Below are 18,093 nucleotides of genomic sequence, written 5' to 3' on the forward strand. Positions count from 1 at the left end.
GTTCAACAAGGAGAAGTGCAGAGTCCTGCACTTAGGATGGAACAATCCCATGCACTGTTACAGACTAGGGACTGAATGGCTAGGAAGCAGTTCTGCAGAAAAGGACCTAGGGGTTACAGTGGACAAGAAGCTGTATATGAGTCAACAGGATGCCCTTGTTGCCAAGAAGGCTAATGGCATTTTGGGCTGTATAAGTAGGGGCATTTCCAGCAGATCAAGGGACGTGATCATTCCCCTCTATTCGACATTGGTGAGGCCTCATCTGGAGTACTGTGTCCAGTTTTGGGCCCCACACTACAAGAAGGATGTGGAACAATTGGAAAGAGTCCAGCAGAGGGCAACAAAAATGATTAGGGAACTGGAGCACATAACTTATGAGGAGAGGCTGAGGGAACTGGGATTGTTTAGCCTGTAGAAGAGAAGAATGAGGGGGGATTTGATAGCTGCTTTCAACTACCTGAAAGGGGGTTCCAAAGAGGATGGATCTAGACTGTTCTCAGTGGTAGAAGATGACAGAACAAGGAGTAATGGTTTCAAGTTGCAGTGTAGGAGGTTTAGGTTGGATATTAGGAAAAAAACTTTTTCACTAGGAAGGTGGTGAAGCACTGGAATGGGTTACCTAGGGAGTTGGTGGAATCTCCTTCTTTAGAGGTTTTTAAGGTCAGGCTTGACAAAGCCCTGGCTGGGATGATTTAGTTGGAAATTGGTCCTGCTTTGAGCAGGGGGTGGAACTAGAGTCTATGATTAATTTCGTGCTTATCACATGATACCTAAGCATAATAATTGCACTGGTGGTTGGGAGGGGGAAAAGATCTGATATCTGTGTCAGGAAGGAGGGGTTGTGTCCAAGGCTGGCAGTGCTGCCTAGAGGCGATACTCTGGGCTATGCTGACCAGTGGCGAGAATCGGTGGCTGCCTTGCCTACTGGCTAGAGTCAGTGGCAATGTCACACAGTGGTGAGAGTCTATGGCCAACTTGCCAGCAGCTAGAATCAGTGGCAATGTCACCCAATGGCGAGTGTGTGGCCACCTTGCCTAGTGGCTAGAGCCAGTGGCAGTCTCTCTCATGGGGGTTGAAGAACCCGGGCCCATGCTGCTCCACCGGGTTCCAGCCCAGGTCCTTTCAAAATAATGGTCCAATACGTGGTCTAGAGGCAGGCGCCCTTATGCCTGTTCCCTGGGCCACTTCTGTTCCTCCTTCTGCACCACAGGTCTGCCTTGGATCTCCATTGGAATCCCCCCACCCATTTTCTCCTTTGTTTGAAGGGCTTGCGGCAGCTTCACTGTGAGGCCTAGTCCTGGCTGCTTGGAGCCCTGGTGGCTTGTCTGCAGGCGGCTATAGAGCCCAGCTGCTCTCTTGCTCAGCCAGCTCAGACTGAGCTGAGTTGTTCCCTTTTGAACCCTCTGTTCACTGGGAGCATGCCTAGCAGCGGCAAGGAGGCATGGCTTCCTGTGTCCAGAATAACTCATTAACCCTTACCTCACCAGTGTGGGTTGGTACACCCCGTCACAGTCTGGCGTATACAAGGAATTTTACTTCAATTCAGGTGGCACTGTGCCTTCTTAGGTGATCTACCAATTGGTGAAGAGAAAGCAAAAACTCAACAATAAATTTTTCAGCTTCACAACTGTGCAATATCTGTTTTGAGATTGGATTCTGGTCACCACATTCCAAAGGCTATTGCATTACTAGAGTGGGTTCAGACAATGCTGGTGAAAATGAGTAGGGATATGGAAAAAAATTCTCGTATAAAGAGATAGAGAATGTTGGGATTGTTTAGCAACAGGAGATGACTAAAGGAGACATACTAAAAGCATATAAAATAGAGAAAGGAGATAGGGAGAATGGATGCACCCAGTCTTATAACATAAGACCAAGGGACTTTAAATTAAAGGTGGCAAATTCAGAACTTGTGAAAGGAAAATACTTTTACATACAACGAATCATAAGAATGTGGAACTCATTGTCACAGATTGTCATTTAGACCAAAACTTAGCAAGATTCAAAAAGGGATTGGATATTTATAATGGATAACAAGAATACCCAAATTCTAAAAGTTAATGGAAGCAGTTCTTTTTTAAGTGATTATCCATGTATATTCCATTCTTGGTGCACGTGCCAGAGATTGGAATCTTTTGGCCAGCAATGTTCGTTGAGGCCACACAAGCACCCTGAATGTTCTTGTGTTCTGTACTGAGAGTTTAAAGGGCAGAGTAGGCCAAACCACCACTCAGTTCCTTCTTACTGCCTGGGCAGTGAGACAGAACCCCCAGCACTGTCTGCATTTCAGCACACTCACTAGACTTTTTATTGTACATATTTGTATATAGAGCTAGGATTATTTGTTAGTATAGTAAATGTAGTGTTTTGCTTGTTGTCAGATAGGCATAATTGTGATTTTTATTTTCTGATAAGGGGAAATATTTTTTGCTGATACCAGGCCTTAGTCATGACTGAACCTAAGTCTTCCAGGTTTAAGCACTGCCCTTCCTGTGAAGTGGCTATGCCACTCAATTATTGCCACAAGAGATGGCTTTTTTGTCTTGGTGGTGGGCACAGCTCCAGTAAATGCTCTATTTGTTGGGCGCTTTTTGAAAAGCACCTAAAGGCAAGAGAGGTTCAGCTCAAATTATTTCTCTTAGCTAGATCTATGAAGTCTTTATCAGACTCAGGCGAGCAAGAGCCCTCTTGTTCTTCGAGGCCTGTCCCTGTGGGTGCTCCACTTTAGGTATCTTGGTGCCCTGTGCTTCTAACTGGAGATTTGTAGTAGCAGTGCCCCAGTTGGATGCGCATGCACAGCATCCATCTCTCAACACTCTGAGCAGCTACCCCATGCACACAACCAACCGTCCCCCAGTTCCTTCTCTATTGGCTTAGGCTTCGGTCAGAATCTTTAACTCTAGAGATTCCTTATTTCAGCCCTTTCTCAGTTATTACCCTTCTTTTATTAATTTCTCCTTTCATTTTTCTTTACCATTTAAAAAAAAACACTTCTTTCTCCCCTTTTTCCCACCTCAGGCAGGCAGTGGCCTCATGACTAAAGAGGCATTAGAATGGGACTATTCCCATTCTATACTCAACATAGACTCTCAGACATGCCTGGTTCTCCAGGCTGTCTGACCTGCAGACTTTTCATACCAGTCACAGACTGCCATGCACAGTGTGTCCATTGTCTGGGGGAGACACACACTACCCAAAATTGTCCCCACTGCAAGAAACTGACAGCGAGGACAAGGAAGGCTAGGGGATCTCCAACTAAAACTTTTGATGATGGAGAAATCTCTCAGATCTGCATCCAATCCCAAGTCCCAAGATCCTGGCCAGCGCTCACCTGCAGCTGCCTCAGATATGGGATCCTCTTCAAAAATGGCTACTAAGGACCCTGTACCTAAGAAAGCCACAAAAAAGTGGCTTCACTCTTCACCACAGAGATTCGCCTCAAAAAAAGCGATCTCCGACTGCAAAGTCTGCCCTAGTTCCGACAGCACTGAGAGCATTCTTGGCTGAGCTCCCAATGCCTGAAGGGTCAAAAACATTGTCGCGGGTGATTCAGGGTATATGTTGTCAATCTCCCCCCCTCCCCCCCGTGAAAGAAAAGGGAAAAAATTGTTTCTCGCCTTTTTTCAATGTCACCGTATGTCTACTGGATGCTGCTGGTAGATGCGGTGCTGCAGCGCTAAACAGCAGCATCCCTTCCCCTTCCCTTCCTGATGGCAGACAGTGCAATAGGACTGGTAGCCATAGTCATCATCCTGTGAGTGCTCCTGGCTGGCCTTGGTGAGGTTGGCCGGGGGTGCCTGGGCAAAAATGGGAATGACTCCCGGTCATTACCTTCTTTAAGCTTTGTCTCCTGGAGATTCAGTCCTGCCTGGAATATCATAGCAGCTGCAGGCTGTGCTCCTCTCCCCGCCCCTTTAATGTCTAATGGAGATTCAGTCCTGCCTGGAATATCATAGCAGCTGGAGGCTGCCTCCCTCCCATTTTATCTCAATACAGTCAGTGTTTCTTATTCATGAATTCTTTATTACTTCATCACACAAATGGGGGGATAACTGCCACGGTAGCTCAGGAGGGGTGCGGGAGGAGGGAAGCAACGGGTGGGGTTGTTGCAGGGGCATCCCCCAGAATGGCATGCATGATTTCTGCAGGATGTCTGGGGCTCTGACCCGGAACGGCTGTTTGCCTCTCTGGTTCTTTAGTAGGCTTGCCCGATATTCTAGGCAGGACTGACTCTATCTTTAGACAAAACGTAAAGAAGGGGAGTCATTCCCATTTTTGTCCATGCGCCCCGGCCGACCTCACCGAGGCCAGCCAGGAGCACCCATGACAGCAGCAGATGGTACAATATGACTGGTAACCATCATGGCCAACTTGCAAAGCAGAAGACGGTACAATAGGACTGGTAACCGTCTCTGCTAACTTGCAAAGGCAAGTGAATGCTGCTGTGTAGCACTGCAGTACCGTGTCTGTCAGCAGCATCCAGTAGACATACGGTGACAGTGAAAAAAGGTTAAATGGGCTCCATGGTTGCCGTGCTATGGCGTCTGCCAGGGCAATCCAGGGAAAAGGACGTGAAATGATTGTCTGCCATTGCTTTCACGGAGGGAGGATTGACTGATGACATTTACCCAGAATCACCCGCCCCATCATGCATTGGGATCTCAACCCAGAATTCCAATGGGTGGGGGAGACTGTAGGAACTATGGGATCACTACCCACAGTGCAACACTCCGGAAATCAACTCTAGCCTCGGTACATGGACGCACACTGCCGAATTAATGTGCTTAGTGTGGCCGCGTGCACTCGACTTTATACAATCTGTTTCCAAATACTGGTTTCTGTAAAATTGGAATAATCCCGTAGTGTAGACATACCCTTACCTTAACAAACAGTAATTACAGCAGTAAGACACAGCCCACAAACATCCACCAGAACATGCCTACAACTTCTAGGGCTCATGTCAGCTACGACATTTGTCGTGAAATATGCCAGACTTCATATGAGATGTTTACAAACCTGGCTATGCACTGTCTATATTCCTCAGAGACACTCGATCAGACATCTTACAATGCCCAAAACAGTGAAAGACTCGCTCACATGGTGGAAGAAACAAACAAACATTTGCTTCAGTGTCCCCTTCCAACGGGAACCCCCATCAGTAACTATCACCATGGATGCCTTTCTAGTGGGATGGGGCGCACACTTGCCCAAAAATACCATCCAGGGCTGCAGCCCCTAGCAGAATCCAATCTTCACATAAATCTACTGGAGCTGCAAGCAGTCCAAAATGCCTCCTACCACTTTCTCCCCCTTATGCGCAACAAAACTGTCCAGATTCTCATGGATAACTTGGCAACTATGTTTTATATAAATTGCCAAGGAGGGGCCCAATCTTACCTGCTCTGGCAGTGGTGCATCTCCAACAACATAGACATCATGGCATCCTATCTACCTGGCAGCCAGAATACCACAGCAGACGACCTAAGCAGGAACTTCTCACAAATTCACGAGTGGCAGCTGGACCCAGGAATACTTCAAACTATATTCAAACAATGGGGATTTCCCTCAATAGACTTTTTTCACAAGGATCCACAATGCCAAATGCCTGCAATACTGCTCCCAAGGTGGACTGGGGCACACTCTCTGGGAGATGCCTTCCTTATCAAGTGGGAAGCCCTGCTCCTGTATGCCTTCCCCCCAATCCTCCTATTGAGCTGTGTCCTTCACAAGATCAGGAAAGACAAATCCAGAGTCATCCTAATTGCACCAACATGGCCCAGACAAACATGGTTCCCATACCTGGACCAGATGGCTGTGAGACTACCATGAACCCTTCCCCTCATGTCCCGTCTGCTGACACAGGACGCCTCCATCATCCCAACATTCCAATATTCCATCTCAAGGCTTGGCTAATCCATGGATGACAGAACTTGAAACATGCTGTCCAAGGAAGTACAGGACATTCTACTGAACAGCCGACGACTGTCCACATGAAAAACATCTGGTGCTGGGACAAGCAAATTACTCCACAATCGGCCTCACAACCCACTATCCTTGATTACATATTAACACTCAAAAAATCGGGCCTTTTCACTAGTTCACTCAGAGTGCACTTGTCAGCCACCACCTCCTTTCATGCTAAGATGAACAGACTCACTGTCTTCACCCACCCACTGACTAAGCGCTTTCTCAAGGGTAGAGAGAACACTTATCTCACACTAAAGGACCCGACCCCCATGTGGGACCTCAACCTTGTTCTCTGTGCCCTCATGGCCAAACCCTTTGAATCACTAGCGACCTGCTCACTCTTGCACTTATCCATGAAAGTCGCCTTTCTAGTAGCAATCACATCAGCAAGAAGGGTGAGAGAGTTGGGTGCTCTAGTGGCACACCCACCTTATGCCACATTCCTCACAGACAAAGTAATCCTACGACCACATCCTAAATTCATACCCAAGGTCGCCTCCCCCTTCCATCTCAACCAACCCATTTATTTACCTGTATTCTTCCCGTAGTGGGGCAGCTGCCCCACTCCCTAAGAATTTAGGCTGCAGCAGGCCAGTGGGCCTGCGAAGATGAACAGCCAATCAGAAAATGGCTTATTGGGAGCCAATCAGGGCCCAGATTGGAGACAGCCAATCAGGGCCAGGCTCAGCCATATATAAAGGCTGCCCAGAACAGCAGCAGGCAGTCAGCCCAGGCCTTCGACAGGGGAAGATCAGTCTCCAGAGCTGGAAGACTAGCACCGTGGACAGCGCAGTGCTGGCCAGGCTCAGGGAGCAGAAGGAAGCTCTAGCCCATAGCCTGCCAGGCTGCAGGCCCTGAAGGGAAGGGCCTAGCGGGTGCAAGGGGCTGTAGGGGAAGCGGCCCAGGGAAGTGGATAGATGAGGGGAGAGAAGGAGGACAGCAAGGCTGCTGTCAGAGGGTCCCTGGGCCGGGATCCAGAGTAGAGGGTGGGCCTGGGTCCCCCCCTTTGCCCCTTGCAGTACACCCAGCCATTGGCCTTAGGGAATGGCCATTATAGACTACGCGAGATCCCTGACAGGAGGGATTAGACTTTGGGGTGTGTGGTTGGACATGGTGGCTGGGGCATAGAGAGACTGCTGATTGACACACCCTCCCGGAAGGGGGTGTGGATGGACTAAGGGGCACTGCCAGAAGAGGACGCTGCAAGCTGGAGAGCGACACGGGTTCAGACGCCAACCAAGGGTGAGACAACAGACGGGACACCATCAGGATGGGACACCATCAGGAGGGGGCGCTCCACTGGACTGAGCTAATTCCCAGAGCAACCAGCGGGAGGCACTGTGGTGGTGAGTCCCAACCTTGTCACATTTCCCAAGCCACACGCCGACAACAGCCACATGCCCTTCACATGCTGGACATCCACAAAGCGTTCTATCTAGAGAGAACAAAAACATTCAGAAAATCATCCAGACTATTCATATCCACAACAGAATGGTCACAAGGTCAAACCATTTCCAAACAGAGACTTTCTAAATGGATCTCTAACTGTATCCAAGTATGTTACCAAAAATACAATCTGCAAGCTCCCTTCTGGACTTCGCACACACATTCCACTAGATCTATGTCCACATTGATAGCCTTTCTCAAAGATGTAACCATTACTGATATTTGTAAAGCAGCTACCTGGGCATCACCCCATACTTTCACCAAACACTATGCCCTAGAACAGCAGTGAGCTGCAAATGCGCACTTTGGACTCTAGGTGCTCTCCACTGTGTACATAAAATCAACTCCGAAGCCCCTCATCTCCACTGAGGGGCACTGCTCTACACTCACCTAAAGTGGAGCACCCACAGGGACACTCCTTGAAGAAGAGAAGGTTACTCACCTTGCGCAGTAACTGAGGTTCTTTGAGATGGTTGTCCCTGTGAGTGCTCCATTACCCCCCACATACACACTTCAGAGTTTCATGAACATCCTCTGGGGATAGAGAAGGAACTGGGGGATGGTTGGCTTCGTGCGAGGGGTAACCGCTTGGAGCAGTGCGAGATGGCTGCTGCATGTGCGTGGCCAACTGCAGCACTGCTACTACAAATCTCTGATTAGAAGCGCAGGGCGCCAAGACACCTAAAGTGGAGCACCCACAGGGACAACCATCTCAAAGAACCTCAGTTACTGCACAAGGCGAGTAACCTTCTCATCAGCACTGTCCGAGTCCAGAAGTGCCCTGGTGAGCTCTGGATTAACAACCAGCTAATGAGCCCCATCTTCTATGATTTAGTTGGGATGATTTAGGATGATTTAGTTGGGGATTGGTCCTGCTTTGAGCGGGGGTTGGACTAGATGATCTCCTGAAGTCTCTTCCAACCCTGATATTCTATGAGTCTAAGATGGCCCTGACTATGAACTCTGGTAGGGCTTTGAAATCTTCAGCTAAACCTTTGGACAGGGAGATAAAGGAGCACTGCTTTTCTCACAAGTGTAAGGACAGATTCTTTCATCTGACCTGAGTAAAAAGAGGTTGAAAATCACTTCAACACTTGCACTGTAAGGGGACTTCACAGCTTGAACCCAGGTAACGCTGGAGCTCTGAGGGAGCACAGTACCAGAATCTCGGCACTGTCTCGGGGCTGAGACTAACTACCCTTGGTACCAAGTCTGCAATACCAATGACTCATTTGACACCAATTACCTTGGCTTTGGCTGATCTGGCACATCAACCCCTGCACCAGTTTTCACAGCACTGTATCTCAGTACAAAAGTTGTATGTGGTACCAAGAGACCTCCAGATTACAGTGAAGCCAGAGTCTCCATTACTCTCTGTGGTGCTGAATAGCTTGATGATGGCACCAACTACTATACTACAACATTACCTGGCCCATATTCTGCAACAGATAAGACTCATTCTGTGTACTTCTAAGGCCCAGTAGGCCTTAGAAGACATGCTCTACCTTGGCTCCCAGCTCCTTTCCTTATAATGTGTGTGCATGGCCTTATAGTTTCATAGAGTTGAAGGCCAGAAGAGACCATTAGATCGTCTAGTCTGATTTGTATATCACAGTTAATTAATTTTCACACAGATACCCTTTTATTAAGCCCAAAGATTTTAGTTAGTGTTTTAGTCCTCAGGAGACTAAAGTGAATAGGCAGAGAATAGGCAAGACCAACGTGCCACTAATGCCGAAGTCCTCTGAAGTAGCAGGGAATTGATTAGGTGAGACATGCTCAGATTATCTCAGATGGCAATTCATGCTACAGAGGAGGGAGAAAAATCCCCCAAAGTCTCTGCCAGTCTAACACAGGAGAAAATTACTTCCTGACCTCAAATTTAGTCATCAGTTTGACTCTGAAGGTGGGAGCAAGACACACCTGCCAGTCATCTAGAAAGAGGATTCTATATATCACCTCTAAATCATCTGCCTCTCATGCTGTGACAATTCTGAAACAATTGTTTTGATATGATGATCAAGAATTATTCTTCAGTCAGTCCACAGGATCTTTCCCCACTCATCCCCACCATGTTTGGAGACTGCTTTTATTTCTTTTGGGACTTATAGAACCTCATAACACCAGATCACTGGATTCTGGACACTCACTGCAACTCAGCACCATTCCTAACCTCCACCCCCTTCCCCATCTCTATTTAGTGACCTCTCTCATGAGACACTATTACTTCATGAAGAGGAATCACTTCTCACTCTCAGGGCAACAGAGTAAGATCCACTACAGTACAGATAATTTCAATTATTTTCTAATCCTAAAGAAAAGAGAGGGATGACATCCTATTCTGGCTTTGAGGGGACTCAATGCCTTCATTTGCTACTTCAGGTTCTGAATAGTAGCTGTCACCTCCATAATTCCATCGCAAAATCCACAGGACCAGTTTGTGGCTTTCAAGCTGCTCACTTCCATATCTCCATTCATGCCACTTATAGATTCATAGACTTTAAGATCAGAAGGGACCATCATAATAATCACATTGCAGGCCACAGAACCTCACCCACCCACTCACAGGAAGAATCTGAGGTTTGGGGTAGAAGAGAGACACTAATGGTACAGGGTCCTGCCCTTTGGGCTGTTGATGACACTATGTTTTCACCAAATGCTTAAGAGTGGTGTCAGCTTGCTTCAGAAACTAAGGAATCATAGTGTACTCATACCTTAATGACTGGCTAGTCTGAGAGAAGTTGTCTTAGCAAGTGGAGGAGTCCATTGATGAAATTCTCCAGCTCTTCATTGGACTAGGCCCAGATATCAACAGAAAAGAATCCTCCTAACATGTACAGAAAGAACAGAATCCATTGCAGCAATGTTAGGCTTACAACCCGGGCTTATCTGTCCCCAGATAGATTTGGTGCCATGACTACCCTTATGTACCTGCTCCAGAATCCACCATGCACCTTGGCAAGAACTTGCCCAAGTCTGCTTAGTCACATGGCTTCCCACATATTTGTCATGCAACACTGTGTGCAGGGCTGACTGAAATTGGTGTACCTACCAAACCAATACCACTGAGATATGTCATTGCAATTTCTCCTTGAAGTCTTTTACCTGCTGAATTGGTGAAAGTGTGCAAGAGGGTACCATTCTCCCAACCTGTCCCAAATAAGACCCTAATGACAGATGCTTCCCACTTAGAGTGGGGAGCACATCTGGATTAACATCAAGTACAAGGGATAGGAACCCACGCATAGACTCTATTGCATGTAAACTTCTTAGAAATCAGGACGTGTTTCTATCCATATTTCAGGAACTGACAGTACAAATCATGACAGACAACACGACTGCCATATATAAATGGACAGGGAGGAGGTCTATCATTCCCCCTGTACCAGGAGGCAGTTTGGTTCTGGAATTTGTGTGTCCACCAGTGAGTTTCTCCCGTACCACTACAACTTGCATGACTACAAAATGCCCTGGCAGATTGTCTAAACAGACAGTTCTTCATGGATCATGAGAGGACCATCAAGGAGTCTTTTATACAAAACTTTCAAGAATGGGGCTGACCATTAATAATTTTTTTGGCAGCAGACACCAACAAGAAGTGTCCCAAGTTCTTTTCAAAGAAGAGGCCTGATCCCTGGATCACTATCAGACACATTCCTCACTGCATGATCATCAGTAGGACCGTATCAAATTCAGTTGATTCTTGTCAATTTCAGGGTCATAGGATTTTAAAAATAGTTAATTTCATGGTTTCAGCTACTTAAATCTGAAACTTCACAGTGTTGTAACTGGGGGGGGGTCTAAACCCAAAAGGGGATCATGGACGGTCACAAGGCTATTATGTGTGTGTCGGGGGGTGGGTCACAGTATTGCCACCATTCTGTTGCTGGCAGTGGCTCTGCTTTCAGAGTTGGGCAGCAGGAGAGCAGTGGCTACAGGCTGAGTGCCAGCTCTGAAGGCAGCACCACTGCTAGCTGCAGTGCAGAAATGAGGGTGGTATGGTATAGGGAGGGCCTCACTTTTGGGTGGAACAGGGCCGGCCTTATGGGTGGGTGATGTGGGCAACTGCCCACAGCACCATGGTTGAGGGGGAAAGGTTTCCATGGTCACCCCCACTCCCAGCCAGCCCAAGGCCCCTTTAATTTCTGAGTGCCAGGACACTAGGCCCAGAGCCGGGGAGGGGCAGGGCTGGGGGTACCCTGGCCAAGGAGCTCCTACCATACGCCGGGCTCCAGCTGCTGGTCCTGGCTGGGTTGGTGAGGGATGGGACTTTTTTTTTCCACTTCAAAGGCCACTCCCGGTCCAGGTCTGACCCACCTCCAGGAGCCTCCCCTGTTAGCAGGAAGCTCTGTGGCTCCTGACCAGGAGCCCAGCTCTGAAGGCAGCACCACTGCCAGCAGCAGTGCAGAAATAAGGGTGTCATAGTATGGTATTGCCACTTTTACTTCTGCACTGCTTCTGGCTGTGGCGCTCCCTTTAAAGCTGGGCAGCCAGCCAGCATCTGCCACGCTCCTGCTCTGAAGGTAGTGCAGAAGTAAAGGTGGCAATATCATGACCCCCTCTCCAATAACTTTGCAACCCCCCTGTAGACGGGTCGGACTCACCCCTACGGCGCCTCCTGCTGGTGACTCCGGGAATTAGCTCTGCCCATTGCTGGAGCGCCCTCTGCAGGCTGGTGATCCGCCTGTCTTCTAGCCCCCGTGTCCCTCCCTGGACCCGGTGCCCTTTCACATGGGGTGCTGCCCCTGGCAGTAACCCCTTTCTCTCTGGGTCTCACCTCCTTGGGGAACCCCCACTCTCTAGCCCCACCTTGCCTCAGTATTGGCTACTGCCAGTCATTGTCTAGCCCCACACTCTGGGGCAGACTGCAGTATCAGCCTACTCATCACAGGCAAAGGGGTTTGGACCTGCTGCCTTGGCCTACCCCTGGGCTGCCCTCTGCAACCCCCAGTACCAGTTGGCCCTTCGCTAGGCTGCAGCCTGGGGCTTTCTAGGCTGGAGCTCCCCAGCTCCTCAGCCTTTCCCCAGCCCTGCTTCACCCTAGGTACCTTGCCTATAGCCCCTGCAGCCAGGCCCTTCTTCCTCTTCAGGCAGAGGAAGACTGTCTGTGCTTCTGGCTTCCCTGGCCTTTTATAGGGGCCAGCTGTGGCTCAGTTTGGGGCGTGGCCCCAGCTGCAGCCACTTCCCCAATCAGCCCAGCTTTTAGAGCCACCGCTCTCAAGCCCTGCCAGGCTGCTTTTAAACCCCTCAGGGCAGGAGCAGGGTCCACCCTGCTACACACCCCCCACCTCAAGAACCCCTCCACCGGGGGGGGCGGGGTGCTCTACCGGCCCAGCTTTCTCCTCAGCTGGGCCCGCAGAGAATCCCTTTCTGCTCGCAGGCTCTCCATTGTTTGGAGCAGCCTGCTTCTCTCTTCTATTGTCTGGGTCCCCACCGTAGACCTCTCTGGTCCTACGTGGATCCCCACATCGGTTTGGGTTCCCACCTCGGCCCTCTTGGCCCTTAAGTGGGTTCCCTGGTTAAGGTGGGGCCTCTCGGCCCCAGCCTCCTTCTCTCTGGAGGCCTCAGTCCGGACTACCCCTTCCTGGCGGCTAGTCCCAGACCAAGCCTTAGTTTCGGACACTCCCCCTCTCTGCCTCAGGGGGCAATGCCTCTTTATGTGGCCCTTGGTGTGGCAGTGGAATCACCCTTGGCGCCTTCCCCCTGCCACAGCCCCAGTCTTGGTTGTTTGGGCCCTAGCCCTTTCTTCTGGGCTGGCCCGGGCCTTGGGAGCTCCATGAGGGCACTCTCTCTTTAGGTGTCCCTGCTCCCCACAATCCCAACAGGTTTGGAGCCCCCCTGTTAACTTCACAGGGGGCACTTGAGTCTGGTAGGGGCACTCCCTACTGAAGTGTCCCCTTCGCCCACAGGCGAAACAGTCTTTAGGCCCTGGCACTGGCCTCCAGCCCAAGGTGCCTGGCCCCCGTTGAGGTCCATGTGTCCACCCCCGCAGCAGCTGAAGCAGCCGTGCTTGCTGCTCGGCGAGCCGGGCCACACTGGCTCTCCAATAATAGTCTCTTTTCATTTTCTCCACTGTCTCAAAGTCCAGGCAATAGTCCCACAGTCCTTGCCCTGGGCCCTTGTATCAGGGGCGGTCCGCTATGCCCGCGTTCTCCACCACGTGTAGACAGGTCGGACTCACCCCTACGGCGCCTCCTGCTGGTGACTCTGGGAATTAGCTCTGTCCAGTGCTGGAGCGCCCTCTGCAGGCCGGTGATCCGCCTGTCTTCTGGCCCCCGTGTCCCTCCCTGGACCCGGTGCCCTTTCACATGGGGTGCTGCCCCTGGCAGTAACCCCTTTCTCTCTGGGTCTCCCCTCCTTGGGGAACCCCCACCCTCTATCCCCACCTTGCCTCAGTATTGGCTACTGCCAGTCATTGTCTAGCCCCACACTCTGGGGCAGACTGCAGTATCAGCCTACTCATCACAGGCAAAGGGGTTTGGACCTGCTGCCGTGGCCTACCCCTGGGCTGCCCTCTGCAACCCCCAGTACCAGTTGACCCTTCGCTAGGCTGCAGCCTGGGGCTTTCTAGGCTGGAGCTCCCCAGCTCCTCAGCCTTTCCCCAGCCCTGCTTCACCCTAGGTACCTTGCCTATAGCCCCTGCAGCCAGGCCCTTCTTCCTCTTTAGGCAGAGGAAGACTGTCTGTGCTTCTGGCTTCCCTGGCCTTTTATAGGGGCCAGCTGTGGCTCAGTTTGGGGCGTGGCCCCAACTGCAGCCACTTCCCCAATCAGCCCAGCTTTTAGAGCCACCGCTCTCAAGCCCTGCCAGGCTGCTTTTAAACCCCTCAGGGCAGGAGCAGGGTCCACCCTGCTACACCCCCACGTAACTCCCTAGTTTGAGAAATGCTGGTCTCCCCTTTGAAATCTGTATAACATAGGGTAAAAATACACAAAAGACCAGATTTCATGGGGGAGACCAAATTTCATGGTCCGTGATGTGTTCTTCATAGCCATGGATTTGGTGGGGCCCTAATTATCAGGTATGATGTACCCGTACCCTCTCATCCTTCTGATTTTGAGGATACTGAAGATCAGGAAGGACTCATCCAAAGTCATCATGATAGTGCCTACTTGGCCAAGATAGTTTTGGTACTCAGATGATATGGCCTTGGCAACTTGCCCTTCAAAACCTTTAGCTCTCCTGTTGGACTTAATCTCTTAGGACAATGGAAACATACTGCATCTGAATCCAACCTCTTTCCACCTGTGAGATTGGATGCTGACTGGATGACAGACTAGGAGAGATCCTTCCTTCTTTTTGGACATCCATAACATTTTAAGTCAAAGTAGAAAGGATTCCACCAGACTTACATTTACCGCTAAGTGGAACTGGTTCACAATATGGAGTACAATGTCATTTGTCTTCTATGGGCAGCCAAATTTCAGCTATCCTGCATTACTTGCTGATCTTAAAGAACTCAGGACTGTTTATTAGCTCTACTCAAGTACATTTAACATTCATATTAGGATATCACTTTCCCATCCAGGACTACTCAATTTTCTCCCACCAGACTATGGCTAGGTTCCTGAAGGGCCTTTCACAGGATTTTCCCCCAGTTAGGGAGCCTCTTCTTCCCCAGGACTGCAATGTGACCTATTTGAGTCCTTGGTAACTCGCTCTTTGTTACAATTTATCCATAAAGATGGCATTTTTAGTAGAAGTTATACCTGTACTGAGGCAGAGTGGCCTCCCTTCAGTACAGAGAAGGTTACTGCCCCTTGGTGGGCACCGCTAACTCCACCCCATGCCCTCACAGGAATTGTGAGGGCGAGACAGAAAGTATTAAAATAGAGTCCTGCAGCTCACATGTGGCTGGACCAGAGAAGGAGGCTGACATCCTTCCCATGGAACTGAGACCTCAGTGGAGCTCACGACTGGCAGCAGGGAGAAAAGGCAACCCACTGCCTCAGGAGACAGAAGACTCCAGTTAGAGATGGGAGGAAGTGTCATCTGACCATGAGACCGAGAGCCTGTACCCAGTGGTGATGGAGCAGCAACAGCAGGAACCGATAGGAAGTAGCCTAGGGAAACAAGATTTGGTTCAGCTGTGTTGCTGGAACATGAGGCAGCATGGACTCAACAGTGCATCCCAGACAGGAGGCTTGGGCTACCAGCTGATTGGTGGTATGTTGATTCCTCCTTTTTGAAGCCCTGAACTTATATCTGGGCAATTATGTGTTCACAAGGTAGAATGGCCAGTGGACATACCGACTCTCCGATGCTGCCAAGAGGGGGTGACCTGACCCCAAGAGGGAGGATGGGTACACACCAGACAGAAAAATTGCAGAGATACAGGTCCTCTTTATATGATATCCCATAAGAATACCCTTAGGCCCAACCCCAAATTCTTTCCTAGGGTAGTCACCAATTTTCATTTGAATCAAATAATCCATTTCCATGTTTTCTTTCTTAAATGGCATTCTAATCAGTGTTACATACTTTAGGTGTCCCTAGAGCACTATTGTTCTATCTACATAGGACTAGACCATTTAGGGTCTCTCAGAGACTCTTTATAGCATTTGTAGACATGTTAAAAGACCAAGCTAATTCAACTCAGAGACTATTGAAATGAGTGTCTAGTTGCATTAGAGTCCATTATGAGCTACCCAACTTAGATCCCACAATCCATATGAGGACTTGCTCCACTAATACTCAGACAGCTTCCATTGTACCCATCTCAGAATGTACCCATCTCAGAGATATGCAGAGCACTACTTGGGATTCAGTCCATAACTACAAAATATGACTCTGATTGAAGCATAGAGATCTGGTGCTTCTTTTGGCAGAGCTGTTGTGCAGTCTTTGTTTAAGTAAACTCATCAGGTTACTGCTTGTGAGTCACCAAGAATGGAATGTATGTGGACAATACATCTAGAAGAATCAGTTAGTGTAAAATAAGTAACCATTTCTTTTGGAAGGTGTAGCGGGGTGGACCCCCGCTCCTGCCCGCATTCTCCACCATGTATAGATGAGCGGACTCACCCCTGCGGTGCCTCCTGCTGGTCGTCCTTGGAAATTAGCTCTTTGACCCAGGAATGCCCTCTGCAGGCCAGTGATCCGCTTGTTGGCCACCGGGTCCCTCCCAGGACCTTGGTACCCTTATCCCAGGGTTCTGCCTCCTGCAGTACCCCACGGTCTTACTGGGTTTCACCACCCCAGGAGAACCCCCACTCCCTGTCCCTATGTCATCTCAGTCGTGGCTACTGCCAGTCTCTGTTTAGCCCCCACGCCCTGGGGCAGACTGCAGCGTATCAGCCGATCATCACAGGCAACAAGGGGTTTGGACTGGCTGCCTTTACCCACCCTCCGGGCTAAACAGAGACTGGCAGTAGCCACAACTGAGGTGACGTGGGGTTGGGGGGGGGTTCCCCTGGGATGGGGAAACCCAGTAAGACTGTGGGGTACTGTAGGAGGCAGAACCCTGGGATAAGGGCACCTGGGTCCTGGGAGGGACACGGTGGCCAACGACAAGCAGATCACTGGCCTGCAGAGGGCGGTCCTGGGTCAAAGAGCTAATTCCTGAGGATGACCAGCAGGAGGCGCCACAGGGGTGAGTCTGCTCATCTACAAAGGGATTAAGTCAATGTCTAATTCTTTGGAATTAGAATGAGACCTTGATGGGACTGATTATGCCCCATCAGCCTACTGTGGGTTCCTTGCACCTTTCTCTGAAGGTGACCACTGTTGGAAAGAGGACAGTTGACTAGATGGGCCATGAGTAATCCAGTCTGGCAATTCCTATATTCATAACACAAAGGTTTGTCTCCTTAGAAAGATCTTGTGATTTTACACTGCAGATAAGTATTTAAAGTACAATGTCTCTTTTTTCCCCCTCCAGCACACTCTTTCCTCCACTACAGCGTATTTTTGGTGGAAGCAGCTGACTTCTTGAGCTTGTGGAAAGGTGGACTTGTAGCTTAAACTTCAGAAGGTTTCACTACTCCCACTGAATTCAGCTTTTAAAATTGTTTGTGTCCAAATTAGTAAATGCAATTACTTAAGCTGTTTATGACTTTTAAAAATATGCTATATGTACAATGTTAGTTATTTTTTGCTTTAAAAATAAATATGTGAATAAATGACTAGTATTTTTTAAAATGGGACAAACATGAAACTTGAATTTAAAAAAACTCTTCAAATTATGTGGTCCTAATTAAAAACATCTTATTAATGAGCAAGTATCAATTACTTTTTACTGGGATAAAGAAACATTTGTAATATTAGATAAATTCCTATTCCTTGCTACATAGAATCAGAGAGAATAGAGATGAATAAAACATTTTAGATGTGATTTTTTTTTCCCCACTGCATTGCAACTTGCATAATTATTTAAACCTCTGCATGGTAGATGTAAAACACTACTATTCTGATTTCTAACATTTATGTGCCTCCTTCTTCAGAAGTTATTGGGCTTGAAGCAGGAATTATTAAGTGAACTTATATGGGGCCTGAACTATGCAAGAGGGTCAGAGTAGGAGCACAAATTTCAAAATTGCCCAAGTCACTGTGGTTCCTAAAAGCCAAATTTTAAAAGCTACTTAGATGCTATATAGATGCCTACTAGGAATTTCAAGTGAATGAGCAGGTGAGGCATCTTTGTACATCTGGTCTAATGGGTGTCCTACCTCTGAGGCAAGTGG

The 18,093-nt window shown here is 48.9% G+C and overlaps 1 protein-coding gene across 1 annotated transcript in view; it reads left to right on the plus strand.

The window, feature by feature from the left end:
• MAJIN (membrane anchored junction protein) overlaps window positions 1-17,475 on the plus strand; it is a 169,961-nt gene extending 152,486 nt beyond the window's left edge. Inside the window, exon 13 of the mRNA XM_045007060.1 lies at window positions 17,292-17,475. Coding sequence (XP_044862995.1) covers window positions 17,292-17,337 — 46 coding nt within the window. The 3' untranslated portion in view covers window positions 17,338-17,475. The remainder of the gene's footprint in view (window positions 1-17,291) is intronic.
• Window positions 17,476-18,093: the final 618 nt, after the last annotated feature.

Source organism: Mauremys mutica, chromosome 2 (genome assembly GCF_020497125.1).
Source record: "Mauremys mutica isolate MM-2020 ecotype Southern chromosome 2, ASM2049712v1, whole genome shotgun sequence".
In the NCBI taxonomy this organism is placed as follows: domain Eukaryota; kingdom Metazoa; phylum Chordata; order Testudines; family Geoemydidae; genus Mauremys; species Mauremys mutica.